At 33.3% G+C, this 26865-nt stretch overlaps 1 protein-coding gene across 2 annotated transcripts in view; it reads right to left on the bottom strand.

Moving 5' to 3' along the window:
• The window catches only part of hrg (poly(A) polymerase hiiragi), a 374011-nt gene that overhangs the window by 53846 nt on the left and 293300 nt on the right, over nt 1-26865 (bottom strand). For both annotated transcript variants that reach the window (XM_090407503.1, XM_090407502.1), the window contains exons 15-16: nt 16972-17072; nt 3046-3115 (exon numbers count right to left, since the gene is read on the bottom strand). In XM_090407503.1, coding sequence (XP_090263629.1) covers nt 3046-3115; nt 16972-17072 — 171 coding nt within the window. The remainder of the gene's footprint in view (nt 1-3045; nt 3116-16971; nt 17073-26865) is intronic.

The raw sequence follows: 26865 nt of genomic DNA, 5'->3' as shown, positions 1-26865 counted from the left end.
AGGAGATGTATGATGCTTTGTATTAAAGGCAAGGGGCCACTACCCAGACCGGTTTCGACCTTTATTGAGGTCTCATCAATGGGAGCCAGGCTAGAAATATCAAGATTTTAGTAATACAGAGCTTATAAGTATTTTACCAGAACAAGTTACCATAAGGTGTTTTAACCTTATTAAATAAAAATCTCAGGAGGAGATATAAATGTAGTAAGTATTTTACCTTGGGTATAATAACGTGCAGGTGCAAACTTGACTTATTTGTCTGTTTGCTTACTTGGGAAATGGAGTAAAACCAGGTTTAAAATAGCTTGGTATCTTTAACACGAGTAGCTAATTTCCTTCGAAATTCTGTAATAGATATATTTTTTTTGTTACATTTTTAAATAAAATGTGTGCACCATAAATGAAAAGGTAAACGAAGTGGGCTTAGCACTTAATGTGTTAATTATATTTGTTTTTTTGAAATTTTACTTTTTTAATGACAGGATAACAGTAAACAGTTTATCATTATTGTCTAATATATACTGTTGCATTAAAAAATTACTTAACTAAATTCTTATAAGCATTTGAATTGCATTATTGCAACGATTTACTTAAGAGTATGAAGTCTTAAGTTGAATCATATTGGCTTCTGAAATAAATTATTTATTATTTGACAGCCAAAAAATTTTGTTATTTAATGGTGTTAAATATAAAAAGTTAAGCATCAATCAAGTGCTTTGGCACTAAAATTTAAAGAAATTTAAAAAGTGGAGTTAATCACTTTGGCCTGTGAATGATCATATGAAGAATGCAATCCAATTTGCGCTCAAATAATTGTACTTAGTTTAAATTGCAAACGTTTTGGGGATATTGAATGAACAAGGTTGGGCTGGCTTTGGGATTCAGCCAACCTAATTGTATTCTTATTAGCTTAAACCATAACAGAAAATTATGGTACTACAACATCACCGCCTGGTTAAACAAAGCCCTACTGTTTTTATCAGGACCCAGGGAAAACATCAGAAAGTCAGCTATTGAAACAAATCCCAACTCAATGTCAGCAGAGTTAAAAACCATTAACGTAAGAAGCATCAATAGAAAAGAAATGGAACAAGCAGAAGAACTGAATAAATACCAGTTCAAAATAATAAGTGTTACACAAAAACAGGTGAGCAACTGATACAAGATTCAGGAAATATTGATCAGGGAAAGGGAGTAGCTATAATATTCAAACACCAAATATGAGGATAATCTTCTTGAATAGCAGGCTGTATCAAGAAAAGTGATGGTGGGAAAATATCAGAATGGAGAAGTGGAAAATGAGACTTATTTGTGCTACAGTCCCTCAGAAGATTCTACTAAGGAAAAAGTGGAGGAATTTGTCAAGGTATTAGAGAAGGCACAAAGAAAAAGTTACTTCTTGCTGGAGATCTAAATAGCAGAGTAGAAAATAATTACTAGACATAAAAATGTTCTGAGAAAATTTGGAAAAAAGAACAAAGCTAATAAAAATGGTAAGTACCTGTTGGATTTCTGTCTGGGGCATGAGCTAGTTATTACTAACAGCATGTTCCAACATAAAAATGTGTACAATTCACATGGAGAGAAGATGCAAGAAATAATTCTCATTGATTATGGTATTGTTGATAGCAATATTTTCCCACTAATTCAGGATACAAGAATATACAAAGGATTTGAAACTGGATTTTTAACTCTTACTATCACTATACCTATATTTTTCTATTTTGTAAACCAGAATCTTAACCTTGACTAAAGAAGCTACCAGATATTAAGCAAAACCTTTTCATTACTCCTACCAAAAGTTGTAAACACAATACATTAATACTGTGGGTGGGATAAGAAGTTTTTATTTATTGATTGATTTTTTACATAATCTAGAAATCCCTTATCTAGAGACCAAACATGGAATTTATTCAAGCTGCTTCAGGTCTCTAAGCAAGATTGCAAAATTCATTTTTAACCTAAAATGACAACTTTTTGGTTTTATTAGCTTTCAATTTATTATAACAAACCCATTATATATATAAACTTGATCAGCTGCTAACACAGATATTACACTTTAGAGACAGTACCTCCCAACTTCTGTTTCATCAACCCATAGGCATAATAATAAACTTGAACATAAATAATGCATCACAGAATTAAATATAAACAATCAGGCTCTATTAGCAGCTGTCAGTAATGAGAAACATTTAATAAAGAAAGTCTTCAATTGCTATGATTAGTTCTAAGGAACTGTTGAGTCAGCAAAACGGTTGGAAACCTAAATGAACAAAATGTCAGTCATCACTTTACTCATAATTTTTTAAATATCCTCTGGAATACTAAAAACAAACAGTCAGCATAGCAAATGATATCAACCTCATATTTATTATGTGCCACGTTTTTGTAAATTTTAAATTGTTAACCATAAAGCATTTATGTTGCTTGAATTTCATGACAATTACAACTATGTAAACATCGTTTACATAGCTGTGTTTATACTATTATGTGTTTATACTATGTTTAGTATATACTGTGTTTATACTATTATGCCAAAAAGAACCAATCTTTTTGGCATAATAGTATAAACACAATTTGTAATCAAACATCCTTTAAAATTATTTAAATTTTAAAATTGCATTCAAAGATGATACTCTCTCTGAAACATGAATTGTAACTAGAATCTAACTACCATGACTAGAAAGTATTAAGCTGCAATTTTAATATTTAAATAATTTTAAAGGTGATTCAATTATGTTCTTTTTCAAAAAAGGAATTTGAAACAAAAAAAAAAAAGCCACTTTTGTCAAATCATGTATTATGTGTTAAGAATCATTGCATCACATCAATATTTATCTAATTAACAATGGAGGAAGTCAAACATGGTTTCACTTCTTTTGGCTACTCCAATACAAAAAAAATTCTTTTCATCAATTTGCACTTTTCATCTTTTTTTTTTTTTTTTTTTTTTTTTTTTTTTTTTTTTTTTTTGATGAGAGAGAGAATTTTTAACATATTTATATGCTTAAAATAAATAAAATAAAAAAATAAATAAATACCCACCGTCGTACGTGCTTGGTGTCTATCTTCATTCCTGGCTTGTAAAGGTTGATAGATACTGCTTGCCTGATCACTAAAAACAAAGTTATTCTAACTATGACACAAAAATAGATTCATTACTTAAGACCAAGTTTTATTTAAACACATCAATTGTTTTATTAAGAAATCAACAGGCCTGAAAGAAAATGGAGTGTTATCACATTTTTTTTAGTTATTAAGTTGTAGTGTTTACCAGAATAACATGTTTAAAACCAAGAAAGTTAATTTGTATTTATTTTTAACAAGTGTATACAAGTAACCCATCCACTAGAACAGGGTTTCTCAAACTTTTTCTACGATGGAACACTTCACAAATCTTGAAATGTTAACGGAATTAATACATTACAAAATAACACCTTGGTTATTTTGTAATGTATTAATTAATAATTAATTTTTAACTTAGCTTATTTTATTGTTAAATAATAATCGATAATTAATTATTAATTAAACATCAATTAAACCATCGTTAAATTAATTTGTGCTGAATTTCATTGACATATCCCATTCTGATCCCCAAAAATTTATAATATTATTATAAGTACTTACGAGTGAATGCAGACTTTTTCTTCTGTGTGCTGGTTTTGTACGGTAGGTAAATATAAATAAAATAAATGAGTAAATCTAAGCGTTAAGAAAAAACAATCACTTATTGTCAAATGTTAATTAGTAAAAACGAAACACATAAAAATAGTAAAACGTATATTGCAAATTAAGTTCTTAATGACTCCGATGTTTTGGGGTCTTTGAATTACAAATTCTTTCGATATCAGGCACAATATTAGAAAGTTGGATTCTCATATTTGGTGTAGCGTCGAATCTGTTCCTGGACTTTGATTTGGTTGCAGCATAATATGAAAATCCTGCCTCACATAAATATGTCGTTGTAAAAGGAAGTAAAACAAGAATAGCTAGTTTTGACACGCTGGGGCACTCTTCTGTTAAATTTGTCCAGAAATCATTTATTGGCAGTTCCTTGTATTTTTGTTTTATATCAGTCACTAATTAAGTCAATTAGATTTTCATAGTCATTTGAGCTGAAGCCTGCTGGCTTAGCTGTCACTGTAAATGGATTCAGAACCCAGGAATTGTCCTCACTGGATTTTGGAAAATATTGCAAAAGGGTTGATTGCAAGTCATGCAAGTGTTCTAAAATTACGTTAGATACTTCTTCATTTACTTTAGAATTTTTCAATCAAAAATTCATACAAGGTGGGAAAACAATCAAAATTATTCTGTTCAACTGTAGAAATCCAGAATTGCAACTTCCTATCAAAAGATGCAATTTTATCTCTTGTATTAAAAATTGTAATATTCTTTCCTTGTAATGATAAGTTAATTTCATTGCACTTTGTAAAAATATCTGCCAGATATGCAAGAATTTCTTAATAATTCAATAAAATTTTGTCCTAAATTATGTGACATCAAGAAGACCATTAACTCGCTACAAAATTCAAAAAGCCTCAATAATGCTTTTCCTCTGGATAGCCATCTCACTTCAGTATGTAATAAAAGTGCGTTATGTGCACTACCCATTTCATCGCAAAAACTTTTAAATAATATGGATTGAAGTGGTCAAGATTTTACATAGTTGATCATTTTTACGGCTTCATCCAAAATAGTTTTTAAATATGTAGGAATTCTTTTTGTTACTAGTGCTTGTCTATGCAAAACACAATGACTTTTGGTGGCTCTTGTAGCTACTTGCAGGATACGTGTTACAACTCCCTTCATCTTTCCTACCATTGCTTGAGCACCATCTGTACAAATGTCAATATACTTCTCCCAACCGATTTCCTGTTTTGTAATATAATTATTAATACAGTTGAATATATCTTCTCCGGTAGTTTTTTCTTGTAGATATTCACGCATGAATATTCGCACATGAATATTCTTCTTCAATACTTTTATATCAAATACGTAACGAACAAACACTAGTAATACAGCGAGTCCTGCGACATCTGTAGATTCATCCATTTGCAATGAATATTCACTGCAGTCTATGTCGATGAATTAGCTCTTTTTCTATGTCAGCAGAACGATCTTTGATGCGGCATGAAACAGTATCATTTGATAATTGTACTGCATCTATTTTTTTAGCAACCTGCTCGTTTAATATGCATGATACAATGTCTTTCACACAAGGCTTAATGAGCGTCTCACCAATCGTGTGAAGTGCAATGCGTGAGTTACCGCACTGCACTTCATGGTGAAGTGCAATGCGGTAACTCACGCGAAAAGATGCCTCTGTTGCATTTTCAGTTGCAGCAATTGTAGCCATTTGAAGTTTAGATTTTTCTAGCGAGTCACGTCGTCTCTTAAAAAAATGTATATCTTTTCCTTTGTAATCAGTGTGTTTCGTTTCGAAGTGCCTACGAAGTTTAGCTGGAGCCAAAGAACGGTTTACTAGTATTTTATTACATAAAACATCAGGAGCATATGTATTGCCAATACACGTAAATCCATAATTAATTTTTTTTTTTTTTTTTTTTTTTAACTTCCGTTTTGGTCTGTTCTTAGATGACTCTTGTTCTTTAATATTAGCTTTTGAAACCACAGTTTGCAATTCCATATCTTCTCCAATCATACAAGTAGATGTGTCAGCAGAAGTACTTGCTCCTCCTTGTGTTAAAGTTCCTGTCTTTAAACAAGAATCCATGGGTATTTTTTCAATAATATTCAAATTCTAATATTTGTCACAGCTATAATAAAAACAAATAGAATTGTATTGTAAAGGTAACTTTAGTATGAAAAACAATTAAGATTATAAATAAGAAATGTCGAATAACATAAAAGTAAATGAATAATGCAAAATAGTAAAAAAAAAGACTGCAATACACAAAAGTAAATATAAATTGTAACAATGCTTGTAAGAAATGGACTAAACCATATCAAATAATGTAAAAGCAATTGTAATAAGAATGATTTAATAAAATGTTCAGTAACAAAAATTAAACAGTTCGAAATAAATCAGCTATTAATTATAAAATTAGTTAAAAGAGTAAGAAGAATTCTTTTTTAAAAGTCGCCTCGCCTACTCCCTATATACGGGAATAAAAAGGCGTTAGCTGATTCCCTCACAGGGCCCGGTCCCAACAAATTTACTCGTAAATACCTTTCCAAATTTTTTAAAAGTTCATACATTAACATAAGTATTAATAATTAATTATGGCATAATTTATATGACAAATATAAATTACATTTAAATTAGTTATCAATTACTGGACTAATGAAATGTTATAGCATGTCGTAGTTTCTTCAGGCAAACATCATTAAATTAATTTGTGCTGATTTTCATTGACATATCCCATTCTGATCACGAAATATATTTATAATATTATTATAAGTACTTACGAGTGAATGCAGACTTTTTCTCCTGTGTGCTGGTAGTTTTCCCCTCCTTGTGTACATCCTGGAGATCTTTGTAGGATTGAGGTGGATGACTCACTATCTGTTCCATCACAAACACCTTCAATAAGAGATTTCTTAATACCAAAATTAAATAAAGTGCCTTGTCTCTTATTCATATCAGATTTTAACTCTGTATTCCTATTACTTTTAAAAAATCACGGCACTCTGGTTTCAGAACAAGCACTTACACACTGCAATACGAACTTGCGAAGAAAGTATTCAGTAGTAATAGATTTAAGAACCGGATACAGACTACCTTAATCTTCAATTTCAGTGGAAAATTTTCTTTATACTTCCTTGCTGATTGGTCACTGATATTTGCAACGCAGCTGTTATTTCGTTTAGTTTTGAGGACACGCCGCCCAGTGTTGTAATCGGCTTGCAGGCAGTTTTTATGATCGGTCATAATCGGCAGTATTCTCTTTCCCAATTGTTGAAAGATTTTAATGTGTGAAAATTAGCGATAATTCATGAATACTTCCATGTTTAAAAATATGCTGCTTGGTCACTGACATTTGCTACACAGATGTCATTTCCTTCAGTTTTGAGAATAGAAGATATGACACCAATTGTTGTAATGAGCTTGCAGGCAATTTTTATGACCCGTCATAAACAGCAGCATTCCCTCTCCCAAATGTTGAAAGGTTTCGATGTGTGAAAATTAATGATACACAGATTAGGTGTTCTGGGTCTGAGCTTTTCGACATATTCACGAATATTATTCTCCTCAGAATATTTTTACTATAAAATATTTATTCATGAAAAATGCTTAGAAAACTAAAATGACAAATTTCAGAACTTCTCGCGGAACACCTATTTTCACCTTCCGTGGAACACTAGTGTTCCGCTGAACATAATTTGAGAAATCCTGCACTAGAAAATGGACAAAAGCAGTAACAAGGAAATATGCATACCTAATTTTTTGTATTATCATGCACTATGTACTCTAAAGATACTTGTAAGCAAGTATCTTTAGACACATATGTTTTGGTAAATTGTGTCCTTGCAAGAGAAAAATTGTTTTAAAATATTACAAGAATGACTGAGTGAAATCTAATAAATGGAACAAATAGTGGGGTCTTGATCTATGATTTGGTAAGAGATCTGAATCAAGAGGATTATGATGCAGGATCTCTTAGATGACAATTCTTACAAATTCACAGATTAGGCCTCACTGTATAAAAAGAAAAGGTTTGTAAACTGACACATTAGTCACTTACCTTTCAGATGGTTCACTACTTTTTCCATTTATAGAAAGCCAACATATGCAAGAAGATATCTACATAAGCAATTGCATCATCTTCAGTCCCACAGTATGGAATTCTAAAATCATTTAAACAAAGAACTACGGCTATTTGTTCCAATGCTGCAGCTCTTTCCACTGAACTCAACTATTTCTGCCATACTTTCCCTTCCCAAACATGCAAGAACTTTTTTGATACAACATTACAAGACATCAAATTAGGGCTTAAGAGTTTCTGTCCATTATACAATTTGAATTGTTTCACTTACTCATTGTCATGTGTAAACTAATGTTCAGCTTGAAATCCAGTAAAATAGAAGTCAGTCAATAAACATCCTTTCATAATTTAAGTTTGTTCGGTGTTGTAATACTGTTAAATTAACTCACGTATAACTTCCGAAACCTAAGATTTTCAACTAAATAAGAAAATATAAATTATTTATTAAAATTGAGGATATTACAGATACATCCATCTTTTATAACCAAATTTAGAATGAAGCTTAAAATTTTGATATTTCCCATAGAGCTTATGAGAAAGTAACCTTCAACAGCAGAGATGCCTTGGTTTGCACTACTTAAAAGTATGAACTCTGCTCAGATACCCATATGTTCATTAGTGCTTTAATTAATTTCACTGGCTTGACAGTCATTTTAATATATTATCTGATATTAAATATCAAATTGAAGCCTTCTGGTTCTATACTTTAGTATTTGATTATGCACCTACCGAGAGCTCATTTATGATGATGATGATGATTTTAACTGACATATAATTGTTATAGTATTAAACAGAGGATTTTTATCTCTTAAGGCTTCTCCCTGGTCTCTGATGGGAACCAATGGTTTAAAACAGCTTTCAGGCTAGTGAAACCTAATTAGAGCACTAATTAAAAGGCAGAACATACAAGCTTGTGTGCAGAGTTCCCATCTTAAATTCAAGGAAATGCAAATCAAGGCAACTCCAATGCTGAAAGTTATATATTCATAACCCCCTGATTAATTTCAAAACTTTTAAATTTCTTTCCACATTTGCTATAAAACATGGATGGATCCATAATATCATTTTAATATCTCATTAGTGCCAAATTGAAACCTTCTGGTTCTATACTTTATTTGTAAATAAATAATTTATATATTAAACAATTATGAATTGTTTGAAAATATTATGAATCATAATATTTCTATAAACTCAATCATTCACTCATGCTCACTTTAAATATATAATCGAACAGATTTACAAAAGGCTACAAATGTTAATCTGAGGAATTTAACAGCTCAGTGACACTTAAACACACTATGACAGCTGACGTGGATGAAGTATAGCATCTCCTGATGAGTCCTTGACTCTCTGGAAGTCTAATAATAATAACTGTTTATTCATAAGTTCATAATGAACAACTGAATAATGGACGAGAGCATCTCCCAAGTCATACGAAAGGTCCTGGATGAAAATTGGATTTACATACCATTTCCAGTAGTTCAAGCACTTTTACCAGGCTACCATCATGGTTGGTGAATTTTGTGATTGGTTTCTACAACACTGTACATGGGAACAACATTTTCTCTCTTGTGCACTTTCACGTATTAAATGTTCACCCAAGATAGTATTATCGATGATCATAACAATCATACGTGAGCAATTAAAAACCACATTGTTATTCTCGTCTACATGCTGATAAAGAATGACATTCTTTATCAGCATGTAGACAAGTATCTTTAGATACAGATTTATAAGGCCATATATTTTGTCAATCAGGCTTACAGAACCTATTCAATGATCATAATGCCCTTTGGCTTCTGACAACTGAGTGTGGTGGAACAGCCCAAGGGCATTGTGATCAAAGTTTCTTGAAAGAATGGATTGGTTAAGGCAAATCCATTACATGTTCTCTTTGATCATCTGACCTAAATTCTATGGATTTTAATTTATGAGACCATTTGAAATTGCTGCCCACAAAGGTGTTTCGGCAACGAGAAAATTAAGGGATCTGCACATCCACCCTATTCCCCAGATTTGGCTCCCTCTGACTTCTATCTCTTCCTAAAACTCTTTCTCGCTGATCAGCATTTTTCTTCGAATCAAGAGGTGATTACAGCTATAGAGGGGTATTTTGCAGATCTTACTGAGAACCACTACAGGGATGGGATAATGGCACTGGAGCATCGCTGGAATAAATGTATTAGTCTTAATAACTAATAATAATAACTGTTTATTCATAAGTTCATAATGAACAACTGAATAATGGATGAGAGCATCTCCCAAGTCATACGAAAGGTCCTGGATGAAAATTGGATTTACATACCATTATGTTAAAAAATAAAATGTATGGCCGAGAACTTTTCAGACCACCCTCGTAGTTGCACAATTCAGTTGTAAAGTCAGATAACCTAGGTATTGGTTATCTGTTGAACTGAATTCTGAGTATTGTGCTTAAAAGAACAATAACTAACTGAGACTCATCCTATGAATGGGAGATTTTTTTGGATTCTGGGTTCATAACTAAATCATAAAAGGATGTACAGTATATAAGAGCAGTGCTGAAAATAAAGAATTTTGTTTTCAAATTTTAATTATTAAATTAATTTGTTGAATTTTTTTTTTTTGTTTTTGTTTTTTTATGAGTGTGTGATAGATTGAGTTTTCATTTTAAGGAAAACATATATTTTGTATTAAATTAGATATTATTAGAATGTTGCCAATGTGTTGTAGAACAATGGTGACAGGACATCTTTGTTGGCAGAGCTGAATATGCAAATTTTGTTCAGTGAAGAATGTGTTCATCACTAAAATTAAAAGATTTGTGGAAGGAAAGCAAAACTTATGAGTGAATATGTGGGAAATGTTTTGAGAGAGAGAGAGTGACAGTTGTGTAGAAAATAAAACATGTGATAGTGTAGCAGAGAATATTAAGAAAGTCTGGAAAATGTTAATAATGCCAGTGATATTGTTGATAATGCTGTGGTGGAGGGTCAGGAAAACCTCATGGGGGGAAAAAAGGGTGCTTAATGGAATCCTTCAGAGGACAAACTGTGAGATTGAAAGATTACAGAGATGTAAGGAACTAGTAGAGTGGAGAAGAGATAAAAAATAGTAAGAGGTGATAGAAAAAAAACAAAAAGTTGAGATGAAAGTAACAAGAAAATTTTTTTATGGAGATTCCATAAGAGTATGTATTACTGAGAGTGTAATAATCTTTTTTTCACTGGTGAGAAAATTAATATTAGGGAAGTAGTCAGGATGTTAGGATGAAAAAAAAAAAGTTAATGTGAAAACACTGAGAGAAGATATGAGAGTTATTAGAAGAGAGAGAGAGAGAGATTTTAAGTTTGCTCCCACACTATGATAGAGGCAAGTTGAAAAGGAGGGCAATGATCACAAACGAATCATTCCTTCTACAGTTTGTGTAGAAGGAATGGTGTGGAGCTTGTAAATCTATGGACTGAATCTGAAAGATGGAAGAGTTTATACAATGGTAATGTAATTGCTTGAAGGCATATGTATCTCTGAAATTATAAAGAAACTTTCAGTGAAAACACCATGTTAACACCCCAAGCGGCCATGACGTCTATAGACGTTCAGCAAAATTGGATACGATTCTGCAATACCTATTGAATAACATGGATAAAAAGTTCAATTTGGTCTCGCTATTTCATCCACCACGGCCAATAGAGAGGTTAAGAGAATTAAGCGGTTATTATTTAATTTAAGAGGTTAAAAGAATTTTTAACCTGTATTAAATAAATTGTGGTATCAACTTATTAATCATATTAATTCAAAAAGCATGTTATTAAAAACCATGTAAAGTGAGGGATTTACTGATTTTTGATCCAATTATAAGCTTGATACAAAAAACTTTCAAGCATTAAATCATATGGTCTACAAAATGGCAATCATCTTTCAAGGAAATGTCTCCATATTAATATATCTTTCAAAATAAACTATTAGTATACTTTAAAGCAGATTTATGAATCTTACAGTATGGTAACATTAACCCTTTATTTGGCAGTGATGCTCTCAGGCAACATGACTTTACATTGCTATTCTCATGCCAATAAGGGTTTCCACCCAAGTGGCACCATTTGTTGGCAAAAAAGTGATTCAAAAAGTGCATCCATGAAGACAAATGTTGCCTGGAAGCCACAATAACAACATTGGGTGAAAATCCTTATTGGCATGAGAATAGAAGTGTAAAGTTATGTTGCCTGAAAACAACACTATCAAATAAAGGGCTAAGACAGCTCTTCCATTAAACCTTGATAACCAACTATTTAGTATCCTATTCAACTTTGATAATGCTGACAAGAAAGAAGCAGACTACAAAATAAATGTCATGTTAGCATCAGCAATAACAAAAGGAGGTGGGGGTAGAGGAGTGGGAAAGACCTAACATACTTTCATGAAGGTTTATCCCAACATTTATGATAATGTAGTGTATAGTATAGTATATATTATTCCACACAAAAATAAATAGTACAATGCTGTGCTAAAAAAAATTGCTGTTGCTGTTGTTAGCCTCCCCAACCTCTCCTCTCCAAGGCCACTCTTGTCCATGTGACACTGGGCCGTTTTTCTATATCATCTATCTCTCCATCTTTTTCTCTGTCTTTCAGGTTTTCTGACTCCTTCTCTTAGCAGCCACTTTCTTTGATCATCTATCACCTTGATATCTTGCCAAGTGGCCTGCCCAATCTCATTTTGATTTCCTAGCTCTCCAAAATAATATCTTTTATTTTTGTTAGATCTCTTAAATCCTTGTTCCCTATTCTGTCTAATTTTTTGGATACTACTAGTACACTCCTCTCCATTGCTCTTTGGCAAACTTAGAGCTTTTTTTTTTTTTTTTTTTTGTCTGTGTAGCAGTTAGTGTGCCAAGTCTGGGAACCATAAGTCAAAGTTGGTAAGACAATCATATCTAATAATTTTCTCTTTAGACAAATGGGGAGGTTCCTCTTTCATCCAATGCTTCATTCTCCAGTAACTCTTCCAAGCACTGTCAATTCTGCACTGAGTTTCAAGGTCAAAGAGATTTGACATAAAGATCATTTGTCCTATGTATTTGTAGTTCTGTAGTTTTTGTGGTAAAAAAAAAAAAAAAGAAAACAAAACGAAATTATAACTACAAAACTATAAAAAAAATTTAAAAATAGCAATTGTGCAAATAACAGTTTGTGCATATTCAAAATTTTTCACTTAACTTTTAAATTACACAGAACAAAACTTTAATTTTTAAATTTTTAAATATGTTCTGAATTTTAAGTAAAAAGGACCAATAAAAAGATAAAAATATGATAATTTAGGATTGTCGTAAGTAGCATGAAGATGAGAAAACCTTAAATTTAAGGCTCTTTCCTCAAATTGACTCCATTCTCTTGTTGGTTAGTACCACATACTAGCTACATGACTTTCAATATAAAATTAAGATTTCACTTCTGACCACCATATTAAAAAAAAAAAAATCTAAACAAATTTCAAGTCAGTGAAACAAAGACAAAAATAATCGTTATGAGCCATATTTGTAAAATGCGTAGAAAGGCTTATGTAATGTGATGGCAGTACATGTTATTTTTTTCACAGTATTGATTACAACACACAATGATAAGAAAATAATAGTTATTAACTTATTAGCTGATATTATATTCAGCATCTTCAGAGCACAAGAACAGTTTGTCACAGTACACGAAACAATTTGGTATAACAGTGGGACTAGCTTAAAAAAATTGTAGTGGACAACACAAGGAATGTCCTTTGGTGCCATCTATTTTGGAAAAAAGGAGAAAACAAGTATTAATTAGATCTTAAAATAATTGTCTCCAAGATTTTTGATAATTTATATAGTCACTTTAGTTCCTTGTGTTATGTCTCTGTATTTTTGTTTTCTTTATTAGAGTAATATGTATTCAGTATGATCCAATTTTAATCCAGTTCTCTCTATATCCTTCTACCTTAATTTTATATCTTTCTCCTTTATATATAACCCGGTGTGGCTCCTAGGGATAATATTTCCTCTTCAGAAACTGGCAAATTTATATTTTAAATGTGCCAGCCAGCTTCCTATAACAAGAATATAATCCAAGCTCAGGGAAATAATTCTAGGTTTTAGGCATACGCGTTAATCTAGAATTCACACGCGAGTGTATAGATCTTGGTACCTTGCAGTCGTGACCTAAGATCTTATCGCAGTTATATAATTATCTAAACACCTTCCCGCTATTTGGTTCTATTTTCACAAGTGATAGTTTGACACCTCGAAATCACGCAAGACGCAGGTTCAAGTAACAAAACGTGTTTCTTAATGCTAAAAGACAGGTACATTAAATCTTGTATTAAGTTAACAAAACTTCTGAATCGCTAGCTAAGTGAATGTCTTATGCTAAGCTATACAAACTGTTCAATACTAATCTAACCTTCTTACATAAACTGACATGCAAAATCATAGGTAATACAAATGGATAATTAAACAATGTCACGCTCAAGTTGAGTTTCTTCATTCACATTTTACTTTAAATAGATATTTCACAACTCATTTCTTTCTAGTTAAATTTACTCAATTAACAAAGGATTTTCACTACTTCAATCATATACAAGTTAGAGATTTATCCTATACAATTCTATGTCTAATAGAATTGGCTGTATTAATTACTCTATCCTGTCAAAGTTCTCTAAAATGTCCTCAGTCTTGCTTTATCAAGACACAAATTCTACCTTCAAACAATCTCAAGATATAAAACAAAAGGATCTTTACTTTACCAAGTCCCTTCGAAGGTCTATTAGCTGTCACGTGTTGCTTAGGTCATCCTTCGTCTTAGCTGGTTCTGGGTCAGGTCTCATGACTCATAAGTGAATGTTTGAGCATGAGCTGTTGATTCTCATATGGGTCTCTGCGGAATACCTCTCAGTGCAAGTCATGAATATGGCCAGCTGTCCGTCAACATTGCACCCTTGGCTTGTCCTATCTCTGATCACTCATCAAGAGTCCTCGATCTCCAAAATCCCCGAAGAAACAGAAAAAAAGCCTAGAGCTTGGCACGTATTGCCTTAAATATTCTTTCTCGGCGCCCTCTTTTTCTGTATTGTTTTTTCGCACGATCCATAACTTATATCACCCTTAGGTTGATCCCTTGCTTTCCCTCCTTGCTATTAGGTGTTGTTTTCGAGGAAAGGCATTTATGTCAGCCTTCCCCGTAAGCTGCAGTCTTTGGTGTTACGACAGGCACTTGTGGCTTAGATGTGACCGTTGATCCTATTAGTCATTTCTTACCTGGCGACTTACGATTTTTTGATAGCTTATTAATACATAAATTAAGCCATTATTCCTTTACATGAATTGCTAATCTGACATAATTCTTGATTTTAGCTTTCCGTTTGACAATAAATAATTTCAATACATTACACATACTGATATACACTTTCACATACAACAACTTAGGTGTTTCTCACCTTCTGCTGGTAAGCAGGTATTAAGCAAATTTCTTTGTTATTTTGTAAAGCTTACATGTTAGATCTTGAATAACCTGTCAAGAAGTTCTCCATTCAATATCTAACACTTGTGTTGTCCGTTACAACTTTTTTTTTTTTCGTGAACTGTTCTTTTGCTCTGAATGATATAATACCAGTGAAATGTCAGCTAATAAGTTAATAAATATTATTTTCTTATTATTCTGTGTTGTAATCAATACCATAAAAATAAACTAATATATATACTTAAAAATATGGCATATCATGAATGTCTTATTGACTGCAATACTAAGCTAGGTCATGGCAATAGTGGATATGTTTTCAATGAAATTTTATACTTCAGAGTAAAAAATTAAAAAATGACATGACATTATCCAGTATTTAATATATCATGTGTTTGTGTCACCAGACAAAAAATTATGGAATGCAAACTTTATTCCTTAATATGGAATTATATCACCACCTGCTTTAATTACAGCTTTTTTTTTTGTATGCTGTCAATATGATTAAAATAGCACAATTAAAAGATCTCTTAATTCTGCAAATTTGCAGGGTGTTGATGTTTCTTCTTTATGGCCCTTTCTAACATGTCCCAGATTTTTTCAATACCATTCAGATCAGGTGAATTGGCTGGTCAATTAAGATGTGGAGTCTTTCTCATGTAAACCAATGCAAATCAATCCAGCACAATTCTAGCTCGGTGGGCATGAGAGGTATCACCTTGAGACTCAGGATCCATGTGTCCTTGTTCTAAAAACTGGACAAATGGCAGTACTTCATTATTTAAAAGTGTCAGATAATCCATAGATTTCATACAATTGGACACTTCAACAAACTGGCCAACTCCAGTGCTTGAAATACAGCCCCAAAACATGCCACTACTACCTCTTTTCTGCACAGCTCTTTGACCCATTTGGGGATTAAATGCTTCTCCAGCCTTCTGCATGATCCTGGAGCAGCTATCATTGGGGTACAAGCAGAATCTGGATTCATCGGACCATATTATTCATCTCCATTGGTCAATGGTCCAGTGACAATGCTGTTTTGTCCAAGCAAGACGATTTTTTTTTTCTGGACAGTTGTTAACTTAGAACATATCTAGGCAACATGACTTAAAATTTTTACAAACCTTTTGTAGTTCTCTCCGTAGCGTTCATTCTGAAACTGATTTATTGGGTCCAGCATTGTACTGTTGAAGCAGTTCTTGACTAGTCTGAAAAGTTCAGCTGTTGCTAGTTATGCCAAACGCCTGCGATCCCAATTTGTCATCATAGAGCTTCTATCACAGTTGCTCCAACTACAGTGATAGCTTCCATACTTCTTCCACTGTAAATTGACACTACTGACTGTGGGTTCTTAGTTTATTTCACTCCAACAAACTTTGCTACCTCTTGCAAAGAACGTCCATGTTCTCAGCCAAAAACAAATCGCACCCTTTTGCTACTTGGTAATGTCACCTTTATGACCCATGGTTGTACCGGTAAAAGAGAATATAGAATGCTACAGATGCATTAAACATACCCTCTGACACCCACAATCATATTCCAGCAGTTTTACTCTACCTATATGTATGACTCTTTATGTTCATCAACTTTAAAATTATGTAGATGTTTCAATCACCATAATTTTTTTGTCTAGTGTGTTTAAATTGTTAGTGATGTACTGAATCAAATTACGTTTTTTTTTGCATCATTTCCACACTTTCTCAATGGTCTTGTTTTGTATTAAAAAGAACAAGCACACTTATTATTTCATTAAAATAATAATAATAATAAATACTAACCTGTGTCTGTAAAAGTCTGAATATCATAAGTTAAATCAACATTCACATTTTCAGTCTTTGCGAACTGTAGTCCAATAAACCACATTGACTGAAAACTGCCTCTGAAAAACAAATTATGTAAAATAGTAGTAGTAATAATAATAAATTAATAAAATAATAAGAAATATATTCATGTGGAGGGCTAAACTAAAACAGTTACTTCTTAGTTTATTTCACAGCACTGAAATCAGTCCATTATGTTCTTTTTTGTTTCTCACTATTTATGACTATCAATTTCTCACAAAGTAAGAAGAACAGAACGAAAAACCATAGGAAATCAGTATCTGTGAAAAATTCATATTTTTCCCGTCAAGCACATTTCATATGGCTGAGTAATTGATGATCACCACAGCATGGTGTCATTCTGTCAGGGAATGAAGTCAGATGGTCTACTACTACTGATATGGACAGCTCCATTTGCTGTGGGCTTTTACTTGCAGTAGAAGAAGCTTGGTACTTAAGAATGGGTGGTATGCAGGAGATCTACCCAAAAATTTCGAAGTTAAATTAAGTAAGTAGGGCACAATGCTGTATTTCTTTGCTAAACCACTCCATAAGAGCTTTCATGCATCTAATTTAAAAATATCAATGTCTCTTTGGATTAAGTCACCATGGTGACATAACCCAAAGATAAAGCAAACCTTTTGGCATCACTCTTTTCCACTGACACTTGTAAATAACTAAAGCATATCACTTCCTGCTAAACCAAGACCTGCTCACAGCATGAATCATCTGATTTCTTACCAGAAAGACATCAGAAAAATCTTCAGTAGTCTTGATACTAATACGGCTTCTGGTCCAGATTGCATCCTCACAGTTGGGCTCAAAACTTGTGCCCGCAGAATTAACACTCATCCTATGATAGCACCTATATAAGCTATCATATTCAACTGGCACCTATCCAACAGCATGGAAGCAAGCTATTATCCAATTTATCCCTTTAAAAAAAAAGAGATGAAAGTTGGCCAATTATTGCTCCACTGCCCTCACCTCAACTTTTGAAAGCAATGAAGAAGGTCATCCATAACTGAGTTCTTCACTACCTGGAGAGCTATCAGAAAATTAGTCCTCACCATCGTGGATTTCACATTTCTCATTCTATAGCAGACTTCCTTGCTAACCTTATCCACCTTTGGACTCAAAATTTGGAAAACTCAAGTAGGAACTCTTGATACATCCAAGGCATCTGATCATGTCTGGCACTGATGCCTTCTCAACAACTATGATCTTATAGTTACCCTCCTGCCTTTGGTATTGGATAGCCAGCTTTCTATCATCAGATTTCTTTATCAATGTTGTAGTATTCCAGAGTTCTGTATTCTAACCTATACTCTTCCTTTTAAACATTAATGCCTTTTCCCACTAACTTCAAATCCCATTCATGGATCTGTATGACAATATTTTCCATTCCTCTTTTTCATTTGAGAAACCTTATGGTATTCAACTGATTCAAGCTTCAAAATCTTCCATAACAATGTCTTAGACAATGATCTCCTAAAAATTTCCAAGTGGAATGAAGATAATCTACTGAATTTCAATTCTATCAAAATGCAGTCCTGTCTTATATGGAGAAAAGATCATACTTCCCCCTCCTCATACTTTTGATAATGATCCAATTTACAGTCAAGATCAGTTCTCCCTTCTTGAGTTAACTTTCACATCTACATTATCCTATCATAAACAGATTACACTGATAGTCTGCTCAGAGTGCAAAATTTTTTCTCCATTAAAACACTACCTTTCTTCTGCTCAACTTTTAACACTTTATAAATCCCAAAACTGACATCTTGGAATATTGTTTTCACATTTGATGATACACCTAACACCTCCCAAAGAATCCCGGTGTATACAGAAGACTGCAACCTACCTAATAGTTGACCATTCTCCCAAAGACTTTCTCACAGCTACTGCCACTCCTCTGCTTTCCTCCAAGCAGATGAATATTATGAACACAAACATCCACCAGTCAACATACATATACTTCAACTCCAAACTTATCAATTTTTCTTGCTTCTTCCTTTATTCCCATCTATCTCTGTTTTTGGAACAGCCTTCACCATAGCAGCATTTTGTTGTGAAATGAATACAACCTCCTGTTTAACAAGAAACACATTAATATATTTGGATTTGAAGCTATATTGTGAAGTTCTTTGTTTAATGCTTGGGTAAAACAGTTAATTTTTATCTGTTTTTCTAAGAAAAATTATTATTATTTTTTTTTAGTAAATTACAGCTGATTTTCATGATTTCATTGCATTTGGTGTATTTCCTATTGGGTGAGATGATATAAATTAAAGCAGTGCCACAAAATGGCACCAATAATGCATAAGCTGATAGTTGTTAGATGAGCAAATTATTTAATTAGCATACATGCAGTACGAGACATGATATAAAATAACTGCTGAAAGAAAGGAGAGCGAATAGTGAGAAAGTGAAGACGGTTGGTATATTACCAAAATATAATAGTAGCAAATTAAGAGGGAAAAAAAAGAGGATAGGATAGCAAATGATTCAATGCACAGACTGCATATAAGGAATGGTTGGAGTAGTTTCAGGGAAGAATCGATTTATATAAGGGGAAGGGGCTGAACTTGAATGCATTTAGTATCAGAAGTGTAGAGAAATTAGTTATTGGTACGATACCTATGGAGTCAATGAAACTAGATCATGACAACGGGAATTGTGAGAATGTATCCGTAAGAGTTATTCAATTTGCAACTGTGTTAATGATACAAATGAGCATCACAGAGATTTCACAAAATGATGACTGCATATATGCCCAATTCAGACTGATTAAATATGTGCAAAAATATATGCAGAAGTGATGCATAAGATAAAACAGACCTGCAAGTTGTACAACAAAGTCATACAGACCATAGAGGCATACAAGGGTGGAGACAAAGCATTATGCCTGTATACAAATGGTAGGGAGTATCACAAAATAAGGTGGTGGAGTTTGCAGTTTTGGTGACAAGGCCCCAGAATTACAGGCTCTCAAAGCTAGATACACTAGCTGTCATCAAGTGTAAAGAGAAAGACTATGATAATCCCATGTTGCATAAGGGTGATAGAAAGAATGATGTCTAACTATCGATCTATCAGTATCTTGGGAGAACTGGTGAAGATTTTGAAAAAAGTTGAAAAAATTTTGAAAAAAAGAGCTCAGAAATCGAAATGAGTTAACAGCAAATCCATACCTTACAAAGAACATAGGTTTACTAAGGCAAAGTCATGTTTGGGCAGCAACTTGCTCACATTTCAGAATTATGTTACGTTTGAGTTACATAATGGGAATGGATACACCATGGAAGGCTGTTGCAAAAGGTGAAGGATTATAAGCTACTAGCTTGGATAAGAAGATGACTACTGACATATATATATAAAAAAAAGTGGTGTATGGAGTAGGATTCTGCAAGATTTAAGTGACCAGCAGTATACTCCGTATTGGATCCATTGTTTTTCAATCTTTACATTAAGGACACTAGGAACAATTTGAAAGGAGACATGCAGCACTTGCAATTTGATTTGAATAGGCTGGAATTATGGGCAAGTGAAAATAGCTGTCAGTTCAATGCTAGTAAATGTAAAGTAATTCACAGAAGTGTAATGATATATCCAATAGCATATCATATTAGCGAGATTGTGCTAGATGCAAATATACTTGAGAAATGGTTGAGAAGGATTGTGGAAGGAAAGCTTGGTGAAGAACAAGCTGGATTCAGGCCAAATAGAAGCTGTAGGGATCATTTTCACTTTATGACAAATAGTTGAAAAATCGTGGGAATATAATAAAGATCTGTATTTAAGTTCTATGGACCTGCAAAAGGCATATGATGACGTGAAAGAGAAAAGCTATTCAAAACTCTACAGTCACATGGTGTCAATGGGACATTATATCAAGCAATCCTTAGTCTTTATTTGAATTGTAAGTCAGCAGTTAGAACTGAAGGAAATACAGGAAGATGGTTTAATGTTAAATCTCGTGTCAGACAAGGATATACATTATCCCCTCTGTTATTCATTATCTATACGGATCACATTATGAAGGAAAGCGGTATTAAACCTGATATCAAAATCGGAGATGTTAATCTCAGCACTTTACTTCATGAAGATGTTATACTTTTAAATAAATCAAGCGATACTTGGTATCTAGTACAAGACTGCAAGATTCCCTGACTAAAATGAACCGACTAGGACTTCTGACCCAATGTCCAATCCTCACCTTCTCCTGGTGCACCCTGTTGGGTATCTACCTGGATACTGAACGAACGAGGATGGCCTAGCAATTTGGGATTTAGCCAACCAAATTGTATTCTTATTGGCTTAAACCAAAATGCAAAATGATGGTACAACATTACAAAATTTCATGCCGGCTGAGGCGTCACCCGGTTAAACAAGGCCCCAGTTGTTTTCACCAGGGAACCAGGGCGTACAGCGAAAAGTCAGCTACTGGAACAAATCCGAGAATACACCCCAACTCAACATCACCAGAGTTAAAGATCGGTACTATCAACATAAGAAGCCTGAATGGCAAAGAAATGGAGCTAGCTGAGGAATTAGATAAGTACCAGATCGACATAATACAGGTGACTGAAACAAAAAAGAGAAAAAACTGGCGAGATCTTTCTGAGCAATAAATGCAAAATGTTATATTCAGGCAACGACAATAAAGGAAAAGAAGATGTAGCCATAGTATTCAACACAAAATACGAGGCTAATCTTCTTGAATGGCAGGCAGTCTCAAGTAGAGTGATGTGGGCAAATATGAGAATGGGGAACTGGAGAATGAGACTTACTTATGCCTATGGTGCCACAGAAGGTTCTACTAAGGTAGAAGTGGAGGAATTTTTTGATGCTTTACAAAAAGCAACTGACACAAAGAAAAAGGAAAAGCTGGTCCTTGTTGGGGATCTGAATAGCAGAGTATGAAATGATTGTGAGACATACAAAAATATTTTGGTAAAATTTGGAAAATAGAGCAAAGCTAATAATAATGGCAAATACCTGCTGGATTTCTGCTCAGGACATGGACTGGTTATTACTAACACCATGTTCCAACATAAAGATGTGCACAAATTCACATGGAGAGAAGAGGCAATGAATAAGACAAGTCTCATTGACAATGTTATTGTTGATAGTGATATTTTCTCCATGGTGCAGGACACCAGAGTGTACAGAGGATTTGAAATTGGAAGTGATCACTATTTAGTCTTGAGCAGGATAAAATTGAATTTCATATTAAAATAAAGAATAACATGTAAGAAAGTTTTAAAGTGAATAAAAGTTGAGCAGTTCTCAGATGTGAACTGTAGACTAAAATACACAAAGATTATGGAAGAAAACATGAAAGAGTTTGAGAACAGCAACCAAACCTTGGAGATTCAGTGGCAAGCCATGAAGTAAACCCTGACTGATTCAGCAAGAGAGGCATGTGGTGAGGATTTCTGCAAGGATAGAAAAATCAGGACTCCATGGTGGACAGAGGAAGTTAAAGAGGCAATGAAGGAAAAGAAGAAATCATATCAAAAGTTCCTGGCAAATAAGTCAGCTTTTGTTCTTAGAGAATACAGAGACAAATGTAAGAAAGCGAAACACTGTGTAAAACTAGCTAAACAAAAGTCATGGGAGGGCTTTGGTAAGAACATAAAAAACAGATATCAAGAAGGTGGCAAGATATTCTGGAGGTTATTGAAGAAGTTTAGAAATGGAGAAAAGAGTGCAAAAAAAGGAGTTAGAGTGATAAAGGTGACATGAAAACAGTAGAAAAAGATATCCTTGAAGCATGGAGTAATTACTTTGAAAAATTGCTAAATGAAACAAGCAGTGATAGCACAGTGGAAAAAAACACTCAACAGGCATACAGTCAGAAATTCATATCCATACTTGAAGTAGAAAAAGCCATCAAAGGATTGAAATGTGGAAAGGCAGCAGGAGTAGATGATATTCGACCAGAAATGCTGAAGTATGGTGGTATAAAAGTCTTACAGTGGCTGCACTGCATAGTTCAGAAAGCCTGGACAGAGGGATGAATTCCCGATGATTGGAGTAGAGCTCTAATAGTGCCCATTTATAAAAAGGGAAATAAAATTGAATGTGAGAATTACAGAGGTATTTCACTACTGAGTGTTCCTGGCAAGATTTATACAAGTATACTTGAGAAACGGTTGAGAAGAATTGTGGAAGAAAAGCTTGGTGAAGAACAAGCTGGATATTCAGGCCAAATAGAAGCTGTCAGGATCAGATCTTCACTTTATGACAAATAATCAAGAAAGCATGGGAATATAACAAAGATCTGTATTTAAGTTTTGTCGATCTGGAAAAGACATACGACAAGGTGCCAAGAGAGAAGTTATTCAATACGCTACAGTTATATGGTGTCAATGGTGCATTATATCAAGCAATACTTAGTCCGTATTTGAGTTTTAAGTCAGCAGTTAGAATTGAAGGATGTACAGGAAGATGGTTTAATGTTAAATCTGGTGTGACAAGGATGTACATTATCCCCTCTGTTATTCATTATCTATATGGATCACATTATGAAGGAAAGTGGTATTAAACATGATATCAGAATTGGAGATGTTAATATCAGCTCTTTTCTTTATGCGGACGATGTTATACTTCTAAATAAATCCGCTACAAGTTTGCAAGATTCCCTGACTAAATTGAATAACTGTTGTAATAGATATGGTATGAAGGTCAGCATTAAAAAGACAAAGACAATAAAAATAGGTCGAATTGTTGAAAATGTCAACTGTGGAACAAGTAAAACATTTCAGCTACTTAAGCATGATTTTAGTGAAGATGGTAAATTAAATATGGAAATAGACAACAGAATCAGCAAAAGCTGGTATGGTAAGAAGTCAATTGAATAAATTCATATGGAATAAGAGAGAAATTAGTCAGATCAGTAAATTAGCTGTATACAAGACAGTGTTCAAACCAGTTTTAACTTATGGATCTGAGAGCTGGGTCAGAAGTAAAACACTTGACCAAAGACTAGAGACCGCAGATATGAGAGTCCTGAGAAAGATTAGAGGCGTGAACCAATGGCATCAATGGCAATATCATATTAAAAACGAGGATATTAGGAAAGAACTTGACATTGTTGGCATCCAGGAGTGCGTTAGCAGAACTAATCTCAGGTGGTATGGTCACTTAAACAGAATGGGCAAGGAAAGATTACCAAAACAAGTGTTCTCTGGCAGGTTGGCAGGAAAACGACCCACAGGAAGACCAAGATATAGGTGGATTGATACGGTACAATGTGCCTTAGACAATAGAAATATAAGATCTGATAATGATAATATTGGAGTCTTGATTTAATTAACTTAGATTCAAGTAATAGACTGATCTGGAGGAAAATTGTAGATTGGAAGTTAGTAATGATGTAAATTTTTCATGTAGTACTATCATATCCTGTACACCCCTTGAGGGTACATGTTAGGAATTTGATGATGATAAATTTGGTATGAAAATCAGCAATAACAAGACAAAGGCAATGAAAATAGGCAGAAACACTGAAAATATCAAATATATTGTGAATGGAGAACCTATTGAACAAGTAAAACATTTCAGCTACTTAGGCACGATTCTGAGTGTACACGGTAAATTAAATATGGAAATAGAAAACAGAATCAACAAAGCTGGTATGTCAAATGAATAGGAAGTCAAATGAATAAATTTGATGGAATAAGAGAAAATTAGTCAAAACATTAAATTAGCTATATACAAGACAGTGTTCAAACCAATTTTAACTTGGATGGTTAGAAATAAAACACTTGACAAAAAAGACTAGAGACCACAGATATGAGAGCCCTAAGAAAGATTAGTAGCATGAACAGATGGCATCAATAGCAATATCATATTAAAAAGAAGGATATTAGGAAAGAACTTTATTATTAGAATCCAGGAATGTGTTAGCAAAAGAAGTGTTCTCTTCCATGGCAGGAAAAAGACCTGGAGGAAGACCAAGATATAGGTTGATTGATACAGCAACAATTGCCTTAGAAGACAGAAATATAAGATCTGGTAATGTTGGAGTCTTGACTGATAACAGATTGATTTAGAGGAAAACTGTAGATAGGAAGTTAGTAATGAGGTAAGTTCTTCATGTAATACTATCACAATATCCAATATACACCCCTTGATGGTACATGTCAGGAATTAGATGATGATGATTATGCTAGAAAAAACTGATCATGATAGGATTCTTTGAATTTTATTAGATAAGTTCAAGAGTTATATATCAAAAATTGCAAATACAACCCCTTGATGGTACATGTCAGGAATTAGATGATGATGATTATGCTAGAAAAAACTGATCATGATAGGATTCTTTGAATTTTATTAGATAAGTTCAAGAGTTATATATCAAAAATTGCAAATACAACTTAGAGAATAATTGCTAAAAGATCATCGTGTAAGGATAAGGAATTGCCTCTTTACAAGACGTTGATGTGACTTCACATGAACTATTGTGTGTAGATCTGGTCTCCATGGTAATGCATATACAGTGAAGAGAGTGCAAGGGAGTGTGTTAAAAATTATATCAGGACTGTGAAATGTAGATTATGAGGACAGATTGAAAATTTGTGGATGGCAGATGACACTAGTATACAGAAGAAAGAGGAATGTATATCACCATCTCATAAAACTCCTGAGATATGTACAATACAGCAATCCCTCAATTAGTAGTGCGCCTAATGTGTTCTTTAAAGGCACATTAATCGAAAAGGCACTAATCGAATATAATAACTATGGGAAAATGTATAATTCGTTCCTCAGATTTCTTTTTTGACCCTTAATTTTTTTTTTTTTTTTTTATATAAAAGAATTAGGGTATGTCTCAGGGTTTAGTTAAAGGAAAACCATGAAGTTGTAAGACAAAAAAACATATTCAGAATATAAATTTATTATTCTGCTTCTTAACAAAGAATTGAGCTAACGTAGTTTGGCGGGTATTCTGTTTCTTTTTTTCATACAACTGACAGTATGGCCCTACTGCCTCTTGCAAATTTTACTGGTTCTCTCTTCACCAGGGTCAGCTTCTAAGCATTGCTGCTTAAAAACTTCGATTGTACGAAAACTATTTTCAAACTGTTTCTGTGAAACCTCTTTGGGTTTGTCAGTGATTAAATTTTCTTCATATTCTTCAAGATCTTCCTGCTGTGTATCTAAATTTAGCAGGTCAGAATCACTCAACTTCTCAGAATGAGATTTAATTAACTTAGATCCATTTGAAAAGTCTCTAAAACAGTGGTGGCCAGTTAAAATTTTAAGTGGGGGTGCTGCATATACAAAATAAAAAAAAAAATAAAAAATTATTTTTTTCCTAATCAGTAACCAATTTATTAATAAATAAATTTACATATTAAAAAATTGATTTATTAAAAGTATTTCACCCTCACCACGAACAAACACCAATAATAAAAGTTTCATATCTCACAGAAATAATGCACGCAAGTATATGATACACTGCCCAAACGAACAGTGTCAGAATCACTTGTCACGTGCAATAAACGAATATTGGCGAGTCTAGCCGCAATTTGTGAGATAATTCTCACACTGCTTTAGATCGCAGTGCATTTGTTTCATGTAACAATAATTGAAAAAATATAATTCTTTTCATATTTTGAACAGTGACACTCGTCATAATTCAGCCTTGTATCTATAATAAATAAATAATTATATGTTCTTTTAAGAAAATAAAATATGATTTACAAAAACTAGTTCACCCTCACCACGAACACGCACCAATAATAAAAGTTTTGTATCTCACAGAAATAACATCCGCAACCATAAAATACACTGCCCAAACGAGCAGTGTCGGAATCACTTGTAACGTGCAATGAGAAG

Source organism: Typopeltis vanoorti, chromosome 17 (assembly GCF_054136105.1).
Source record: "Typopeltis vanoorti isolate ZY-2024b chromosome 17, IOZ_Tvanoo_1.0, whole genome shotgun sequence".
Classification (NCBI taxonomy): Eukaryota; Metazoa; Arthropoda; class Arachnida; order Uropygi; family Thelyphonidae; genus Typopeltis; species Typopeltis vanoorti.
This window is presented reverse-complemented; position numbering and strand designations above follow the sequence as displayed.